General features: G+C 52.9%; 2 protein-coding genes across 13 annotated transcripts in view; both read right to left on the bottom strand.

Annotated features, from left to right (window-relative positions):
* Window position 1: 1 nt before the first annotated feature.
* On the bottom strand, window positions 2-7,838 carry SPOUT1 (SPOUT domain containing methyltransferase 1). 3 transcript variants are annotated; one of them, XM_061154470.1, is made up of 12 exons: window positions 7,737-7,838; window positions 6,805-6,850; window positions 6,368-6,493; window positions 4,261-4,420; window positions 3,934-4,023; window positions 3,781-3,830; window positions 3,426-3,556; window positions 2,270-2,342; window positions 2,064-2,162; window positions 1,502-1,604; window positions 1,192-1,342; window positions 2-173 (listed from the first exon to the last, which is right to left on the bottom strand). In XM_061154470.1, exons 1-12 carry the CDS (start codon window positions 7,770-7,772, stop codon window positions 105-107), a joined length of 1,134 nt encoding a protein of 377 aa, XP_061010453.1. In that variant the 5' UTR covers window positions 7,773-7,838; the 3' UTR covers window positions 2-104. The 3 variants fall into 3 exon arrangements, with proteins under 3 accessions (XP_061010453.1, XP_061010454.1, XP_061010455.1); XM_061154471.1 differs by having other exon boundaries at window positions 1,192-1,339; XM_061154472.1 differs by lacking the exons at window positions 6,805-6,850; window positions 7,737-7,838 and adding an exon at window positions 4,750-4,857.
* Window positions 7,839-13,792: 5,954 nt separating this feature from the next.
* Window positions 13,793-16,713, bottom strand: part of KYAT1 (kynurenine aminotransferase 1) — a 32,575-nt gene continuing 29,654 nt past the window's right edge. For all 10 annotated transcript variants that reach the window (XM_061154465.1, XM_061154460.1, XM_061154466.1 and 7 more), the window contains 7 exons: window positions 16,263-16,383; window positions 15,878-15,954; window positions 15,659-15,748; window positions 15,242-15,428; window positions 15,083-15,162; window positions 14,424-14,510; window positions 13,793-14,335 (listed from right to left, as the gene is read on the bottom strand). In XM_061154465.1, coding sequence (XP_061010448.1) covers window positions 14,270-14,335; window positions 14,424-14,510; window positions 15,083-15,162; window positions 15,242-15,428; window positions 15,659-15,748; window positions 15,878-15,954; window positions 16,263-16,383 — 708 coding nt within the window. In that variant the 3' untranslated portion in view covers window positions 13,793-14,269. The remainder of the gene's footprint in view (window positions 14,336-14,423; window positions 14,511-15,082; window positions 15,163-15,241; window positions 15,429-15,658; window positions 15,749-15,877; window positions 15,955-16,262; window positions 16,384-16,713) is intronic.

Raw genomic sequence — 16,713 nt, 5'->3', positions numbered from 1 at the left:
GTGTTTATTTTTGGAAGCAAGTCTCCAGTGTGTCTGTCCAGGCAACCCGTGGGATCCTCTGGCTTCATTGCTGCTTTTCTGCCATCCTGGGCCCCACAGAACCTTCAGCTGGGCCGGGCACCTGCCTGGGTGAGGCCAGGCTGCAGGGCAGCCAGGGAGATGAGGATGGCCTCCTGGAAGAGAAGCACAGCAACAGGCTATGGCCCCACCGCCCAGCACCCTGGCCCGTGGGATATGCTGCCATCAGCAGGGTCTGACGGGTGTGGGAAGGCACCGCCCAGGACCCCGGCCCGTGGGGTATGCTGCCATCAGCAGGGTCTGACGGGTGTGGGAAGGCACCGCCCAGGACCCCGGCCCGTGGGGTATGCTGCCATCAGCAGGGTCCGGGGCGGGGGTGGTGAGGAGGTGGGGAGACAGGTTCAGCTTCATCCTACTGTCACTGGCCACCTGCAGGCCCTGCCAGGAAAGGGCCTCATCTCTCTGCTCCTCAGTCTCCTCCTCTGTAAAATGGGGCTGATCATAATACCTGCCTCCCAAGGTCAGCCAGGGAGGGGGAGGCGATGGGCAGGAGGGCCCTCGGAAGTGTGGGAGCAGGGGTTCCTGCCAGGAGGCTGAGACTGGAAGCGCACAGCACCCGACCCTGGCCAGGCTCCCGGGGACAGGGAGACTGAGGCCGTCCACGTGTTTGGTCACCACCGTTGAGACCAGAGGAGGTAGTGGCACCTTCCCCCAGCAGGTGCCCACAGGCACAGCGTTCCATGATGCCCAGGTGGAAAGCTCTGAGAGAAGGTTGTATCCTGTCCCCCTGGGGACAGAGGTGCCATCAAGGAGGGCTGCCTTGCCCACCATGGTCAGACAAGGGGAGTGGGACACGGAGCGTACTACTAAGGAAATAGGCCTAGAGCAGGCGTGGTGGGTGTCCTGGGTCAGCCAGCCTGGGAGCAGCTGGACAGGCATCACAACCAGGATTCCTGGCTTCCAGCTCACTCTCAGCTCGCCCCTGCTATAGTCCTGCTGTGGAGAGAGGCTGAGGGGGTGAGGGGACCACCCCAGAAGGCTGGCTCAGGGCAGCCCCAGGCGGGGTGAAGGACAGTGAAAGAGTTGCAACCCCCTTGGCCAGACAAAGGGGCTCTGGGCCCTGCTGGTGGTGAAGAGGCGGGGCCTAGAGGTCGGGGAGGCGGGTGGGCTCACCTCTGTGCGGATGGTGCGGCTGCCCTGGTTGGGGCAGGTGTTGACGTACAGGTCGAAGAGGACGCTGGGTTCAGCCACCTCCAGGTTGGGGTCGGCATCCACTCCAGCTTCCAGCCCCTGGAGGCCCCCAAACACCACAAGAGCGTGCCTGCTGCCCACAGGAGGGGATCACTGACTGCCCATCACAGCCCTCTGAATGCCACCCCCAGGGCTCTCAGCCCTCCCATACACAGCAGGGGCCCAGTCCGTTCAGCTGTGTCCCCACCAGTCTGGTCCCCTGCTCTGTGCCCTGCCCCCTGGCTGGACCCACCTGAAGTTGGGAAGCTGGGCGGAGGCCACATCTGAGCCTCGCTCTGACGTCCCGATGGTCAGATCATAGCCGTCCTGGAAGGGGGCCTCAGCAAACACAGCACCTGCCGGGGAGGCCAGTTCTCTGGGGACCCTGTTCCCCCCAGGCCACTGTCACTTGGCTGCGTGTGTGTACTGGGGGGGGTGGGGTAGAGATAAGGGAGCCACAGCCCGCACTCCCGCTGGAAAGTTAGGGGTGGAGTGGGCAGAGACTGTCCCTGAGCTAGCTTGGAGAAACAGCGGAGGCTGGAGAGGAAGGAACTCCAAAAACAAGTGGCGTACCTTTGACTCATCTGGCCCCTTTCCCCCATTCCCAGCCCCATGGCAGACATCATTAAAGATGCTTTGCCTCAGGAGTCCTTAAAAGCATCCCAGGCAGTGCACTCGAGGCCCAGAGAGGGAAAGGCACCTGCCCAAGGACACACAGCATGTTAGCAGGATTAGGATCCCAGTCTGAGGCTCTCTGAGGTCCCTCAGACAGAGAGAAGAAGACAGATGTTCATAGGAGGAGGCTCTGTGCTTACTGAGGCAGGAGGCCAGGCGGACTGTGTAGCCCCAGTAGAGACCAGCTTTGGTCCGAGGGTCCTGCGAAGACACGACCTTCCCCCGGTAGGTCTTGCTTTCTGGAGAGGAAGCAGACAGGCTGTGAAGATGGGGTGAGGGGACAAGGGAGTGGAAGGAGATGGCTCCGAGCCCGCAGGCTGGCTGGGCTGGGCACACTTTAGGATACCTGGGAGCTGGTTCTGGTTGAGCCGCACCGTCACCCGAAGTCCAGGCTCCAAGTTCTTGTCAATCTTCACCTCCTGGGAGGAAGCCAGAAAAAATCTGCTGCTCCAGCCCCACCCCCACTGCAGGACAGCAGGGGTCACTGCTCTCCCAGACACGGGGGCGTCTCAGGGGTCCAGGTCACCCTTTGTGCCCTATTCCCCAGCGCCTGGGGCCAGATCTGCTCACAAAAGACCATTCTTGCAAAATGACTACCCCATGATACAGGTGAAAAGGATCAGTCCAGGCCTGGCACAAGGTAGGAAGTATTTCTGGGATGAAATCCCAGTTTCCTACATTTTGGGGAGCTTAAGTGGTCACTTAACTCCTCTGAGCCTTAGTTTCCTCATCTGTCAATAGGAGACATTCCATAGACAACAGCTATTGTTACCCTGCACGGGGTCTGGCCTGAAGTAAACGCTGACCACGTGGGAGCCGTGATGAAGGACACCTGATGTCCGTGTTGTGTCCCAAGTTATGTATGTATTTTGGCCTCGATACACAGCTTGCGGGATCTGGGATCTTAGTTCCCTGCCCAGGGACTGAACCAGTGCCCTTGGCAGTGAAAGCTCAGTCCTACCACGGGACCACCAGGGAAGTCCCTGTCCCAATTCTGACTTTAGAATGGCTTTCTCCTTGGAGGGTTTCACGTGTATTTCTCCCTTCATCTGAGACTGGGTATCCTGGTCTGCTTCCAGCCGGCTCTCTCAGGTCTGTTCTTTTTGCGGGAAGGGGATCCCCATACATTCAAATGTTTCTGCCTCTGACTCTAGGAGACATGAGATTAATAGGTGGCAAATGAATGCTCCAATCCAGAGCTCGGCATCACACTGGAGCAGCCCCAGAGATTCTGAACTTGATTTTGCAGGCTTCTGTTTTGGTTTGTTTTTAGCACAAGGACTATCTTCTGTTGATATGCTTTTTAAAAAAAAAAAAAAAACACAGTAAATTTTGCTCCTGGCTCTATCTGTTGAGCCCTATTTTAGGCACTTCTCTAACTCAAATCTGCATCAGTGGGGGCCTGGCAGGCAGAGAGGCCCGGGGCCAGGACTCCCCCTACATGCCCTCCAAACCCAGTGAGTGTCTGGGAAGCATGTGTCGACGCCCCCTCCAGTTCCTACCTTCTTCATGCCACAGTTGACAAAGGAGCCCTGGCCTGGCCGGGTGGGCCGGTCCACCACAACGCCCTCTCGGAACTCGGACTCCTCATCCTGACGCATGTGGTGAGGGCTGTCCAAGGGGTTCAGGAGCCCTGCGGTTGGAGAGGGGCCAGGAAGAGTCTGGGAGGTGCAGAGGCACACGGGGGTGGCAGGGGGTGGGGTGAGGCTGGGAACCCCGGTCCGGGATCCAGCTCGGCCACAGACTTGCTACGTGCCGTCAGGCACAGGTCTTGCTTTGCCAACTGGACCATGAGTTCTCAGGGCCTGGAGGATGATCCATGGGAAATGGGGGTCAGGTCCCCTCCCCCAGCCTTACCTGCAAACTGCAGATCCTGATGCTTGGGGAAGAAGGCCTTTCTTAGGTACCTAGGAAGGAACGCAGAACTCGGGAAGTTCCCAGGGAGGCCATGTCCTGCCCAACCTGCCCCGTGACTGCCCCTCCGCCCCAGTCTGGAAGGTCTGTCCTTACTGTGGACACTCCAGGTACTGCAGTATCCGGGCCAGCTGCACGCACGCCTGCCCCTTCTTGCCGACTCCCCTGAATTCCCCCTCCACAGTGCTAGGAGAGAAAGACAGGGGTCCAGCCCACCGGGTTCTCTTTGAGAGCTCCCCCACCCCCAGTATAACCTCAGCAGTGCCTCTGCTTTGCAACTCGACCCACCAGGGTGACAGCGGGAGCATTCAGACAGGATTCTTGGCCCAGGCAAGAAGGCAGGGAAAGAAGTGCAGCCCAGCCAATCCTGGCAGCCCCCCACTTCTCCCCACACCCGCCGGGACCCTGCTGGAGGCCCCTCACTTGGCATCTTGGCCTTCTTCATCGAACACCACAATCTCATCCACACAGAAGATGGCGCAGGCTCTGGCGATCTGGCCGGCCAGGTAGGTGCGAAGCTCTGGTGACTGGGCATTGTCCAGGATAGAGCCTGGCAGGGCCACGCTCAGGGTGTAGTGCCGCCCTAGGCAGGACAAGGGTGTTCATGGTCAGCTGGAGCAGCCAGGGCCATCTCTCCCCTCCCTCCCTCTAATCCCAGGGCCTACAGTTAGAAAGTTTTCTTACTGGGAGAAGTTTTGAGATAAGTAGCATAGATTCCCTCTCCAGATCTCAATCTCCCCAGGAAGAAAATGAACTTGGGGGTCTCCAGGGCTCCCATAAACAGGATGTACCACTAGCTACGGCAGGGAGTGGTTAGAGGCATTGACCTATATTCACATCCTCTGCCCCCTACTGCCTCAGTTCTCCAGGCATCAAAATGGGATAATGATGAGAGTTAATATTTATTCTTACAGGACATCCCTGGTGGTCCAGTGGTTAAAATTCTGTGCTTCTAATGCAAGGGGCATGGGTTCAATCCCTGGTTGGGGAATTAAGATCCTACATGTTGCAGAGCAGCCTCTGCAAAATTAAAAAAAATAATAATAATTCTTAGTGCCTTTTATGGGTATAAACTTAACCAATAACCCTAGGAAGTAGGTACTACCATGATCCCCACTGACAGTTGGGGAACCTTTAGCCTAAAGAGGTCAAATACATGACCCTGCTGCTAAGTCGCTTTAGTTGTGTCCGACTCTGTGCGACCTCATGGACTGCAGCCTACCAGGCTCCTCTGTCCATGGGATTTTCCAGGCAAGAGTACTGGAGTGGGGTGCCATTGCCTTCTCCGAATACATGACCCAAGGTCACACAAAAGGCAGAACAGCTGACTTCAGAATAAACCACCACACTTCTGCTCCCAGAGGCTTCCAAAAGGAGCCATATGAGATGAAGGGCTTTCCTGGGGTCTGAGACAGTCGAGGTGCTCAGCTTCTGTCCCTACTGTCACCATCATCACTAACAACCACTGGGCTTACAGAATAAAACATGGCCCCCTGATATTCCAGAATTTTGGGTCTGACCGAGGAGGAAAGATACAATTTGTTAGGGTAGATGGAGATGTACAGAAGGACACAATGTACGGAAGGATATCAGGACACAATGTGGGAGTAGAAAAACCAGGTCCAGAAGTGCATGGATTAAGCAGCCTCACTTCCATAAAATTGTATCTACATACCTCTTCACCTAGATATAGGTGGGTGTTAACAGCTAGGGGCTTCCCTGGTGGCTCAGGTGGTAAAGAATCTGCCTGTAATGCAAAAGACCCAGGTTCAAAACCTGGATCAGGAAGATCCCCTGGAGAAGGAAATGGCAACCCACTCCAGTATTCTTGTCTGGAGAATCCCATGGACAGAGAAGCCTGGTGGGCTACAGGCCATGGGGTTGCAAAGAGTTGGACTGGACTTTCACTTTAACAGCTGGAGAAACGTTAACTGCAATGTTTGCTGGGATTTTTGAAATAAACTTAAAGCACACAGAAAGTGCTCAATAAAAAAGTAAAAACTGTGACAACCCACTCCAGTATTCTTGCCTGGGAAATCTCATGGACAGAGGAGCCTTGTAGGCTACAGTCCATGGGGTCGCAAAGAGTCAGACACAACTTAGCAACTGAACAAAACAACACACCATCAGGCAGATTGTGATTTGGGGAAATAGATCTGGATGGAAATGTGGCATAAAATGGAGAGTGAAGTGACCTAGCAATATGGAATAAAGAGTTTTGTAAGAAATTAAAATTTATATAAAGAATAGCAGTTGCAAATATTCAAACAATAAAGTCTGGCTAAAGGAGCTAAAAAAAAAGCAAAAACAGCCATTACAATGATGAGGTTCTAGAAGTTATGATATATGACACTTATACTCCAGAGAACTGAAATCCACCTAAGTAGGAGGTTAGGGCTCAGCTTTTTGGGTCCCTCCCATTTTCCAAGCCTCAGTTTCTCCATCAGGACAAGATGTCTGGGCCCAGTGGCCCCTAAGGGCCCTTCCGCCTGTGACATTCTCTGCCCTGCCCAGGACCCGGCTTGCTCACCCCGATCCTCGCTCTGGGCAGCTGCCTCTTCCTCCTGTTGGCGCTTTGCCTGTTCCTCCTGCGCTTGCTGTCGCTCTAGTTTCTTTGTCATCTTGAGATCCTTCCACTTCTTTTTCTCCTCTTTTTCTGGATAAGAGGACATCCCAATTGGTGGAGGGAAGAGTGACTTGGAGGTAGGAAAGACTTGGAACAGCCCAGTAGGTGGTGTCCTCTCAGTAGGTCAGCCTGGGGACTCCAATGCTGCCCAGAGAGCAGCCAGAAGAGCCTTCCATAGCTTCTGGCCTCCTCATCCCCATTTTGGGTACTAGTGAGACCTACAGGGGACAAACCTGGTGGCTTTTCCCCAAGATTCAGCTGTGCACTGATGGAGTGGGGGAGGTGAGCACAGACACTTAGCTTCCCATTGGGCCCACCCCGCCCCCTAGTCCCTGACTTACTCTGTTGCTTCCACTTCCGCCACTCCACCCTTTGGCCATGTTCACCCTGGAGAAGGAGTCGGGGATACAGGAGTGAGGCTGAATGGTCACATCTGAGGGGGGCGGTTCCCACTTGCTGCTCTCCAGCTGTCCCCTCTCTTTAAATGAGTCGTTGTTGGTTAGTCGCTCAGTCGTGCCCAACTCTTTGCAGCCCCATGGACTGTAAAGCTACAGGCTCCTTTGTCCATGGGATTCTCCAGGCAAGAATACTGGAGTGGGTTGCCATTTCCTTCTCCAGGGGATCTTCCTGACCCAGGGATGGAACCCGGGTCTCCTGCATTGGCAAGCAGATTCTTTACCGTCTCAGCCACTAGGGAAGCCCCTTTAAACGAGGGTGGTGAGGAAACGAGGGACACCTCCCCCCCCCCACCCCCCCCCACACACACACAATATTGCCCAAGAGAGAGTCAGGAGAGCAGGGACATGTCCCCCCGGAGCCTGAGACGACAGCTGGAACACAGTAAGCATTCAGTAAGTTGTTAAATGAGTTCCTACTGGAGAGAACAGGAAATAGGTTCAGGGGGACAGGACCTGCCCACTGCCGCCCTGGTTATCAGAAGAGATACGCCATGAAAGGGCTCGGGAAGGCGAGCCGGGTCCTGCCTCCCGAATCCGAGCCCCGGGCACAGTTGCCACTAAGGACCCCGGTAAGGTAATGAGTTACCGACGCTGTCCCGGGTCCGACTCAAACCCCGGTTCCCACCTCAGCTGCTCATCGGAACAGTGGTAACTGAGGCCACAAGCATGCAACAAGCTCGGGGACTCCGGCCGCGGAGCAGCGACGAGCCTGGAGCTAGAGGTGCGACTCAGTCCCACCATGGGGCCCCACGCGGCTCTGGCTCTTGACCCCAACCCCGCACCCTGCCGCAGGGTTCTCACATCCCTCCACCTACCGGACCACAGGGCCGCTTCCTCGCGCGCTCCGCCATGTTTGCCGCACGCCGTCGGCCCCGCCCGGCCAATCAGACTCACCCCTTCCGGCAACACCTCCTTCGAGCCGTCCAATCAGAGAGCCAGTGGCGCTCGAGGGCGTGGCCTAGGTGCGGGGCTGTAAGAGCACGTGGACAGGGGAGGGCTGGAGGTGCTGGGTGGGCTGCCTAGGGGCGGCTGGGGGGCGGCACCCGGTGAGCTGGAGTCGGCTCTGGCGTGGAGGCAGGGGTTGGGTGGTGGTGTTGAGTTCATCGCAGGCTTGAGTGTCCCAGTGCTCAGAAACCTTGGACTCCCAGAGCGCTCCCCTCCGGCTCCGGTCGAGCGCGGAAGTCAAACCTCTCTTTTGTACATGGAGATCTTGGGGCCCAGAGCTGGAGTGTGACTCAGAGCTGGCAATAAGTAAATCCAGTTATTTTATAGACTCGTTCATTTACTCTCTCTTGTAATTATCAGACTTTATTATTTTAGAGAAGACCAGTTCAGTTCAATCGCTCAGTCGTGTCCGACTCTTTGCAACCCCATGGACTGCAAGCAGCACGCCAGTCCTCCCGGTCCATCACCAACTCCCGGAGTTCACTCAAACTCATGTCCGTTGAATCGGTGATGCCATCCAACCATCTCATCCTCTGTCGTCCTCTTCTCCTCCCGCCTTCAATCTTTCCCAGCAGTCTTTTCAAATGAGTCAGTTCTTCGCATCAGATGGCCAAAGAGAAGACTTGGGTTTACCAAAAATTGAACAGATAGTACAGAGTTCCCACAGTTTTTGTAATTAACATGTTGCCTTAAGGTATACATTTGTTAGAGCTGATGAGCCAATATTGATGCTTTGTTCATAGTTTGTCTTAGGGTTCACTCTTTGTGTTGTACATACTGTGCGTTTTGACAAAATACGTAATATCATATCTATCATTGCCATGGAATTCTCCAGGCAAGAATACTGGAATGGGTTGCCGTTTCCTTCTCCAGGGCATCTTCTTGACCCAGGGATCAAACCTGGGTCTCCTGCATTGCAGGCAAATTCTTTAGTGTCTGAGCCACCAAGGAAGCCCCAGTCATTACAATATCATACAAAATTGATTCACTGCCCTAAAAATCTGTGCTCCACCTACTTTCCCCACTTCTCAAGCCCCTGATAACCACTGATCTTTTTTTTTTTAAACTGTTCTTATAGTTTAGCCTTTTCCAGAATGTCATATAGTTGGAATCAGACAATATGAAGCCTTTTCAGACTCCCTTCTTTTATTAAGTAATATGTATTTAAAGTTCCTCCCTAGCTTCTAGTGGCTCGATATCTCATTTCTTTTTATTGCTGGATACTATTCATTGTATGGATATGCCATCATGTCTATCCATTCACCTTTCAAAGGACATTTGGTTGTTTCCAGTATTTGGCAATTATAAATAAAACTGCTGTAAATATTCATGTGTAGGTTTTTGTATGGACCTGACTTTTCAGCTCATTTGGATAAACAGCTGGAAGTCTGATTGCTGGATCCAAGGGTTAGACTATGTTTAACTTTGAAAGAAGTCACCAAACTGTCTTCCAAAGTAGTTACATACCATTTTGTAACATCTCATTCCTACCAGCAAGGAATGAGATACACTTTCTTTTTTAAATGATAAATTTGAGTCAATATTCATTCAGTCAACAAATATTTATCAAGCTGAGCCTATTTTGAGGCAGGAACTCCTGGCAGTGCTGACTGCCAGGGACACAATGGTCAGCAAAAACAAATATTGATCTGGAGTTTACAACCTAGTGGAAGAGAGATTAATTTCTAATTCAATGTGTATGTTAACATTATAGAGGTTATTGTGTTTACTTCACCATTCCCCCTTGCCCGTATCTTAATGAAATGCAAATTCATTTACGCATATCAAGTTGGCTGAGGTTACTCAGTCCAAGACTTGAAACCTCTGTAGAGTCACAGATTTGAGTTAAGGGCAGATTCTAGATTGGTTCATGATCTATGAAACCTTTGATCAGAGTGGTTCTCATCTCGGAGAGGCAGCAGAGTGAGCTGGTGGCGTGAAGTCACACCTTAATTCCCTGCCCAGGAACTGAACTTTTTGAATCTGGGGGGTGGGGGGGGGTGGTCATGGGAATGCTGGAATTTGCAGTCAGCCAGGCAGAAGTGTTTCCATCCAGGTGGCCTGGATGGATACCAGGAATCTTTGCCACCAGACCAGCAAGGGCTAGAGGCTATTTTTCCCTGGCTCCTGCCTCCAGTGAAATATCTCACTGGGGGCAAAAACTGTAAAAATGGGTACAGAGTTTATTATTAGAGACAGAGCACAACAAGTGGGAGAACACACAGAGAAACCTCCTGTTTAGTTAAGAAAGAAGAAAGACGGGGGCACCTGGAGAGAGAGTGTGTGGGCATCTTCCCTAACGAGGAGGAACCAGAAAAATGGTGGTTAAAAAACTTACATAGGGCAGTTCTTCTGGGTCTTTGTTTAACTTTGGCCAACAATCTGATTTATTTTTCCACACCTGAGCTGCCCTAGGCAACATGTGTGCACGACTTTTTTCCAAGATGGATTTCAACGCAGAGGCTTTGGGGAATAAAGAAGAATTACTTATTGTGGCTTGGCACCCCCTGACTTTTGACCCCATGGGAGCCTTTCTGCCCATGTGCAATGTCTCCCTTGCCCCGAGGATGGGAAATATTTGGCCTCTTGATTCGTTACTCAAACAAGGTTTCACTACTCTCTGTTCCTGCCATGACTGTTATCTTAAGGTGTCTTCAGGAGAGAAAGCCTGGTTATCTACCCTGTTTTAGTTGTTACTCCCATTTTGGAGAGCAAGCAGGAGACTGGTTGTAAATATCTAACTTGAAGCCCACCTATCTCCTGTCTCTGAAAATGCAAACGAGGGGTGTACATGTATATGTCCAGCCTGAAGTCCACTTTTTTCCTGCCCCAAGAAATGTAAACAGGAGCCTCCTTGCAAATACCTAGCCTGGGACCCATCTGCCTTCTGCCTCAGTTCTATCCAAGAAATCCTTTTTTTCTGTCTTTCTTTTTTCCTGCCTGTCTGGCTTCCTTTCTTTCTTTTATTTTTTATTCTTTTTTCCTTTCTTTCTTTTAAATGGGCATCTTTATTCATCTATAATGATGATTAGCTGGATCATGACTAGAGAGAGAAGTTTATGAAAAAAAAAAAACACCAAAACACCTTAGTACTCAAAACCATTAGCAGAGTTTCTCCTCTGGCTCTGGAGGACGTTCTTATCATCAGGCTATGTGTAGTATGGCAAAGGGGCTCCAAGCCTGAGCCTCTGAGTTGTATTGCTTCACAATCTTGACTTTGAAACAGTGATAGTAGTACAAAGTCATTGTTTGGAAAGGGAGAGAGTGGAGTGTCCTATGTCATAACACCAATATGTTCCAAATAGCAATTCTCTGACACCAAGTGGGTGTCCTAAGCTTTGATTCAATTCTGACATGTTGGCACAGATCTCATAAGTTAAGGGAGCCCACAAGACTGCCTCCCACTTCAGATGCCAGTGCCAAGTGGGGTGCCCAGCCACCCACAACTTTTGCCTGGCTGACTGCAAATTCTGGCATTCCCATGATCACCGCATGGGAGTCGTGGTTTTGACCCCATTCAGATTCAATAATTTGCTGAAACAATTCACAGCCCTCAGGAAAGTGCTATACTTACAATTACAGTTTTATTTTAGAGTATACAACTCAGGAACAGCCCAATGTAAGAGGTACCTAGACTAAGGTGGAAAGGTGGGCATGGAATTTCCATACTCTCTCTGGATGGGCTACCCTACAGCTCATTGAGGTCTTCACCAGCCCAGAAACTCCTTGAGCCTCATTGATTCAGGATTGTTTTTTTCTTATCTTAAAAAAAATTTTTTTTTATGTGTTTATTTTGATTGTGCTGGCTCTTTGTTGGTGCGCAGGCTTTCTCTAGTTGTGGTGAGTAGAGGCTACTCTGTAATTGTGGTACACGGGTTTCTCATTGCGGTGGCTTTTCTTTTTGCAGAGCATATGCTCTGGGGTGCAAGGGCTTCAGGAGTTGCAGCTTCCAGGATCTAGAACACAGACTCAGTAGTTATTTATTTATTTTTTTTGTAGGCTCAGTAGTTGTGGTGAGGGGGCTTAGCTGCTCTGCCGCATGTCGTATATTCCTAGATCAGGGATCAAAACTGGGTCTCCTGCGCTGGCAGACGGATTCTTCGCCACTGAACTACCAGGGGAGCCTTTTTCTTTAATTTTTAAAAATTAAAAAAAAAATTATTTGCCTCTGCCAGGTCTTAGTTGCCGCATGCAGGATCTTTAGTTGAGGCATTCCGGCTCTTAGTTGTGGCCTGTGGAATCTAGTTCCCTGATGAGGGGCTGAACCTGAGCCCTCTGCACTGGGAGTGCGGTCTTAGCTGCTGGACCAGCAGGGAAGTCCCACTTCAGGGTTTTTATGTGGGATTTTATTACATATGCATTACTGATTAAATCATTAACCATGTAACTGAACTCAATGGCCAGTCCTTTACCCTCCCTGGGGTCTGGGGTTGGAGCTGAAAATTCTGACCTTTAAATACCACCAGGGTATCCCTGGTGGCTCAGTGGTAGAGAATCCACCGGCCAATGCAGAAGACACAGGTTTGATTCCTGATCTAGGGAGATCCCTCATGCCGAGGAACAGCTAAGCCCGAGAGCCACAACTACTGCAGCCTGCATCCCTAGAGCCTGTGCTCTGCAACAAGAGAAGCCACTTCGATGAGAAGTCCAAGCACTGAAACTAGAGAGTAGCCCTCACTCCCCGCAACTAGAGAAAAGCCTGAGCAGCACGAAGAACCAGCACAGCCAAAAATAAAAAAATAAGTAAATAAAATTATTAAAAAAAATACATGGCTGAAGGGGTTCATTGGAATAACAAAAGACACTGCTATCACTCAGGAAATCCAAGGGTTTTAGGAGCTCTGTGCCAGGAACCACAGACAAAGACCCAATACATTTTATTATGTTGTATGTTCCCATCACCTCCCCCAATTAAATCTATGATATGAGCAAAACCCATGAGCTTGTTACACAAATGCAACTTCAAGACAAGTCCCCAGCACCACCTTCCAAAAAGGATTTCAGAAATTGCCTTGTTTTCCAGTGGGAGGTGCACTCCTGGGATCAAATCCCTCCCTTTACCTTTTGCCAGCAGAAGGGCCTCAGACAAGTCACCCGACCTCCAAAGTGGTTTCCTCACTTGTAACATGAGACAGTAACTCCTGTCTCAGAGGCTGTTTAATGAGATGATGGGCATCCAGGTGTCCCGGAAGCAGGGGTGCACAATAAATGTTCGGTGAAACATTCCTTTGCCCTTCTATTCTTTTGTTTTTTAATTAATTACTTTTGGCTGAGCTAGGTGTTCATTGCTGCATGCCGGCTTTCTCTCATTGTGGCGAGAGGGGGCGACTCTTTCTTGCGGCTCGCAGGCTTCTCTTTATGGTGGTTTCTCTTGTTGCAGGGCACAGGCTCTAGAGTACGAGATCTTCAGTAGCTACAGCATGTGGGCTGGGTAGTTGTGGCACACGGGCTTAGTTGCCCTGTGGCATGCGGGATCTTCCCAGACCAGGGATTGAACCCATGTCCCCTGCATTGGCAGGCAGATTCTTAACCACTGGACTAGGGGAATTCCTCCCCTTTTGTTCTAATAATCCCTGGCACTCCTGGCCTGGACTCTGATCCTTGTGGGACTTGATTGTCTGTATCTTTCCTGTTAGACCCTCAACTAAGGCCCCCAACACACACAACACACAACACACACACACACACACACACACCCAACAATGGTAACACACACCATCCGAGCCCCAAGGCCTGATTTTATCATTAACTAACTAGGTGACTTCAGACAAGTCCCAAGTCCCTGCCCTTCTTTGGGCTCCAAAACGTTTGTAGAAAATCTGGGAGCTGAGGTTCAGGGAGGTGGAAGATGCCTTCTGTTCTGACTGAGTCCCTGCCAGCAATCAGTACCAGGGTGTGAAGTGGAGAGAAGCAGCCAATAAGAGTCTGAATAGTTTAAAACTTTATTATGGGCAAAAAGTACTGGCTTGAGGACTCAAGCTTAAATACAACTTCCCAAGAACAAATGTAGATAAGGAAAGGGAAGGATGTCCAAGGCCTGGCTGGGGCCAGGACTGGGACCAAGGCCAGTATGTTATTGAAGTCTGCCCTCGGAGTCCCAGCTGAGCCTGGAAAGGGGCGAGGGGACCCAAGACCATTCAGCCCAGCACAGGTAGTACCAGGGAGAGGCCCCGGTCAGGCCTCCCTCACCTCTGCGACAGGAACAGAGCCATACACCATGAGGAAGTGCTCCCGACTCCCCAGAGACCAAAAGCAGGACTCTTCCCTGGGATCATTCTGTGTTACAGAGACGGGCTCCTCCAGTACCTTCTACCTTCCACCTGGGATGGCTGAGAGCTGGACAAAGACAGAGCCTCACAGAGTGTGCAGGCACCAGGCAGGGCCCAGGGCTGATGTCACGACCTCAGGGCGTGAGCTCAGCCTTCCACTTCTGCAGCTTCTGGTCCATGGCCCGGAGCGTGGATTCATCCTGCACCAACACAGACCAGTCCTACCCCTCTCCCCAGGAGGCCTGGGGAGGCTTGGGGAGCTCTGCCCTCCCCAGGCACGTCCGTTACCTTCACGAAACAGAAGCGGATATAGTGGTCAAAGAACTTCTGGTGGGGCACGCTGAAGAAGATGGACACTGGAATGGCCACCAAGCCCTGGGGAGGAGGAAGCCCATGTCTCAACCGTCCCACAGCCTGGCAGGCCTCTGGGGGGCCTCAGGGGGTCAGAGGGTTCCATGATGAGGAAGGAGAAAGAGAATAAGCTTTAATGTAGCACCTCCCAGGGCTGTGTCAAGGTCAGAGGTAAAACATCCCAATGCACCATTCCAAGTCCCTCCTTATGTACAGAGGAGAGAGGGAGGCTGAGAGCAAGGAAGATCACCTGGCAGGTCAGGGCAGAGCCATAGAAGAAATGTCTTAGAATCGTAGCACTGAGCTGGACGGAACTCAGAGTTAATGGGCCAACTCCTCACTGTACAGATGGGAAGACTGAGGCCCTGAGAGGGCAGGAATTCCTGCCAGCCCACAGGAATTTGGCCACATTAAAAACAGGCCTATTTGAGCACATTAAAAACAGGTTCCCCTTTCCTTGAAATGCATACAACCGTGAACCACGGCTCAGGGCAGAGGCCGGGCTAGATTTTGGCCCATCAGCTCCGGGGTCAGTCACCCTTAGCACTGCACAGCCTGTAAAACACACACAGCGCCCCGGCAGAGGCCCAGCCCACCTTATTCTTGATCATCCACTTGACGAAGCGTTTGTCGTAGGGCTCATCTGCCGCTCCAGGCAAGTCAGGCATCTTGTTTTCTGGGGGAGAGAGGACGTGCTGAGTCCTGGGCAGCCTCCAGGGTCCCAGCCCTGGCCCCGCCCGGCCGGGCCCACTTACTGAAGTCCGAGATGTCTGTGATGAGGAAGTAGCTGCCCTGGGGGATCACGGGCCGCAGGCCCACGGACTGTAGGCTCTGTATCATGTGGTCGCGGCAGCGCTGGATGTACTGTGGGAGCTGCACAAAGTAGCTGCTGGGTTGGCCGAAGTGCAGCTGCTCCCGCTCGAAGCTCTGAGCCACTGCGGCCTGGGGAGGGTGTGGGGGCGGGTGGGGGGCGCGGCGAGCGGGTCAGGTGTGGCCCGACCCTGGAGCTGGCCCAAACCCCTTTCTTGCCCCGCCCCTCCCCTCCCGGGGCCCGCCCCTCCCCTCCCGGGGCCCGCCCCTCTCGGGCCCCCGCCCCTCACTGGCCCCTCCCCTCCAGGGCCCCCGCCCCTCCCGGCCCCGCCCTTCTCTTGCCCCGCCCCCGCCCCTCTCACCTGGCCCTGCGTGGGACAGTGATAGATGGAGTTCTGGTGCACAGTACGCAGGTGCTTCATGAGGCTGTCCGGGCCCAGGACCCAGCCCACCTGGACCAAGAAGACAGGGAGGGGGTGAGGCCCTTGGGGGCCCAGCCAAACCCTTTCCGGATTCCCAGGCCTGCCTCTCCCACCAACGATTGTAGAGGGAAGGGCCCCTCCAAACTCTCGTTGCCTCACCTTCCAGCCTGTGACACTGAAGGTCTTGCCAGCGCTACCGATGGTCAGGGTGCGTTCCCACATGCCAGGGAGGCTGGCTGCCCAAGATCAAAGAGAGCGGCTGCTGAGACGGGGGTGGGGGCACGGAGTGGGGGCTGGGTCCCAGTAGGGACCCAGGCTCTCAGAGCCGCAGACTCTGAGCCCCTCCTCATGACAACCCCGGGAGGTAGGTGCCACTGTGTTCCCCTGTCCTGAGAGAGGTGAAGTCACTGCCCCAGGTCACCTGACCTGTAACGGTCCAGACCCCTCGGTCCTAATCACCAGACCTGCGCTGACACCGGACTGGATTCAAGGCCCTGCTGCAAAGGTCCAGGGGCACGGGGGCGCCCTGGCTGGCTTGGCTCACCGATGCTGATGTGCTGGAACCCATCGAAGACCAACCACTGGTACACCTCGTCCGTGATGCACACAACGTCATACTGCCGACAGAGGCTGGCCACCAGCTCCAGCTCTTCCCTGGAGAACACCTGCAGGGACGGTCCCCCACCAGAGAGGCCATCTCAGAGCGATGCGAGCACACGGCCAGAGCCGGTGCCAAGGGCTTCTCTGCCCTCTCCTATCCCTGCAACAGTGACCCTGTGAGGTCAGTTGTGAGATAACAGAAAATATCTCTGTTGGTCTCTGCCCCAGTTTCTGGCACAGAACTCCTAAAACCCTTGTAACTACTAAGTGGTAAAAGCACTAGAGGGCTTCCCCGGTGGCGCTAGTGGTAAAGAACCTCCTGCCAGTGCAGGAGACGTGAGAGATGCGGGTTTGATCCCTGGGTCAGGAAGATCTCCTGGAGGAGGGCATGGCAA

The sequence above is a fragment of the Dama dama genome, chromosome 11 (genome assembly GCF_033118175.1).
Source record: "Dama dama isolate Ldn47 chromosome 11, ASM3311817v1, whole genome shotgun sequence".
Taxonomy (NCBI): domain Eukaryota; kingdom Metazoa; phylum Chordata; class Mammalia; order Artiodactyla; family Cervidae; genus Dama; species Dama dama.
Note: the sequence above shows the minus strand (reverse complement) of the source record. Positions and strands in the feature narration are given on the sequence as shown.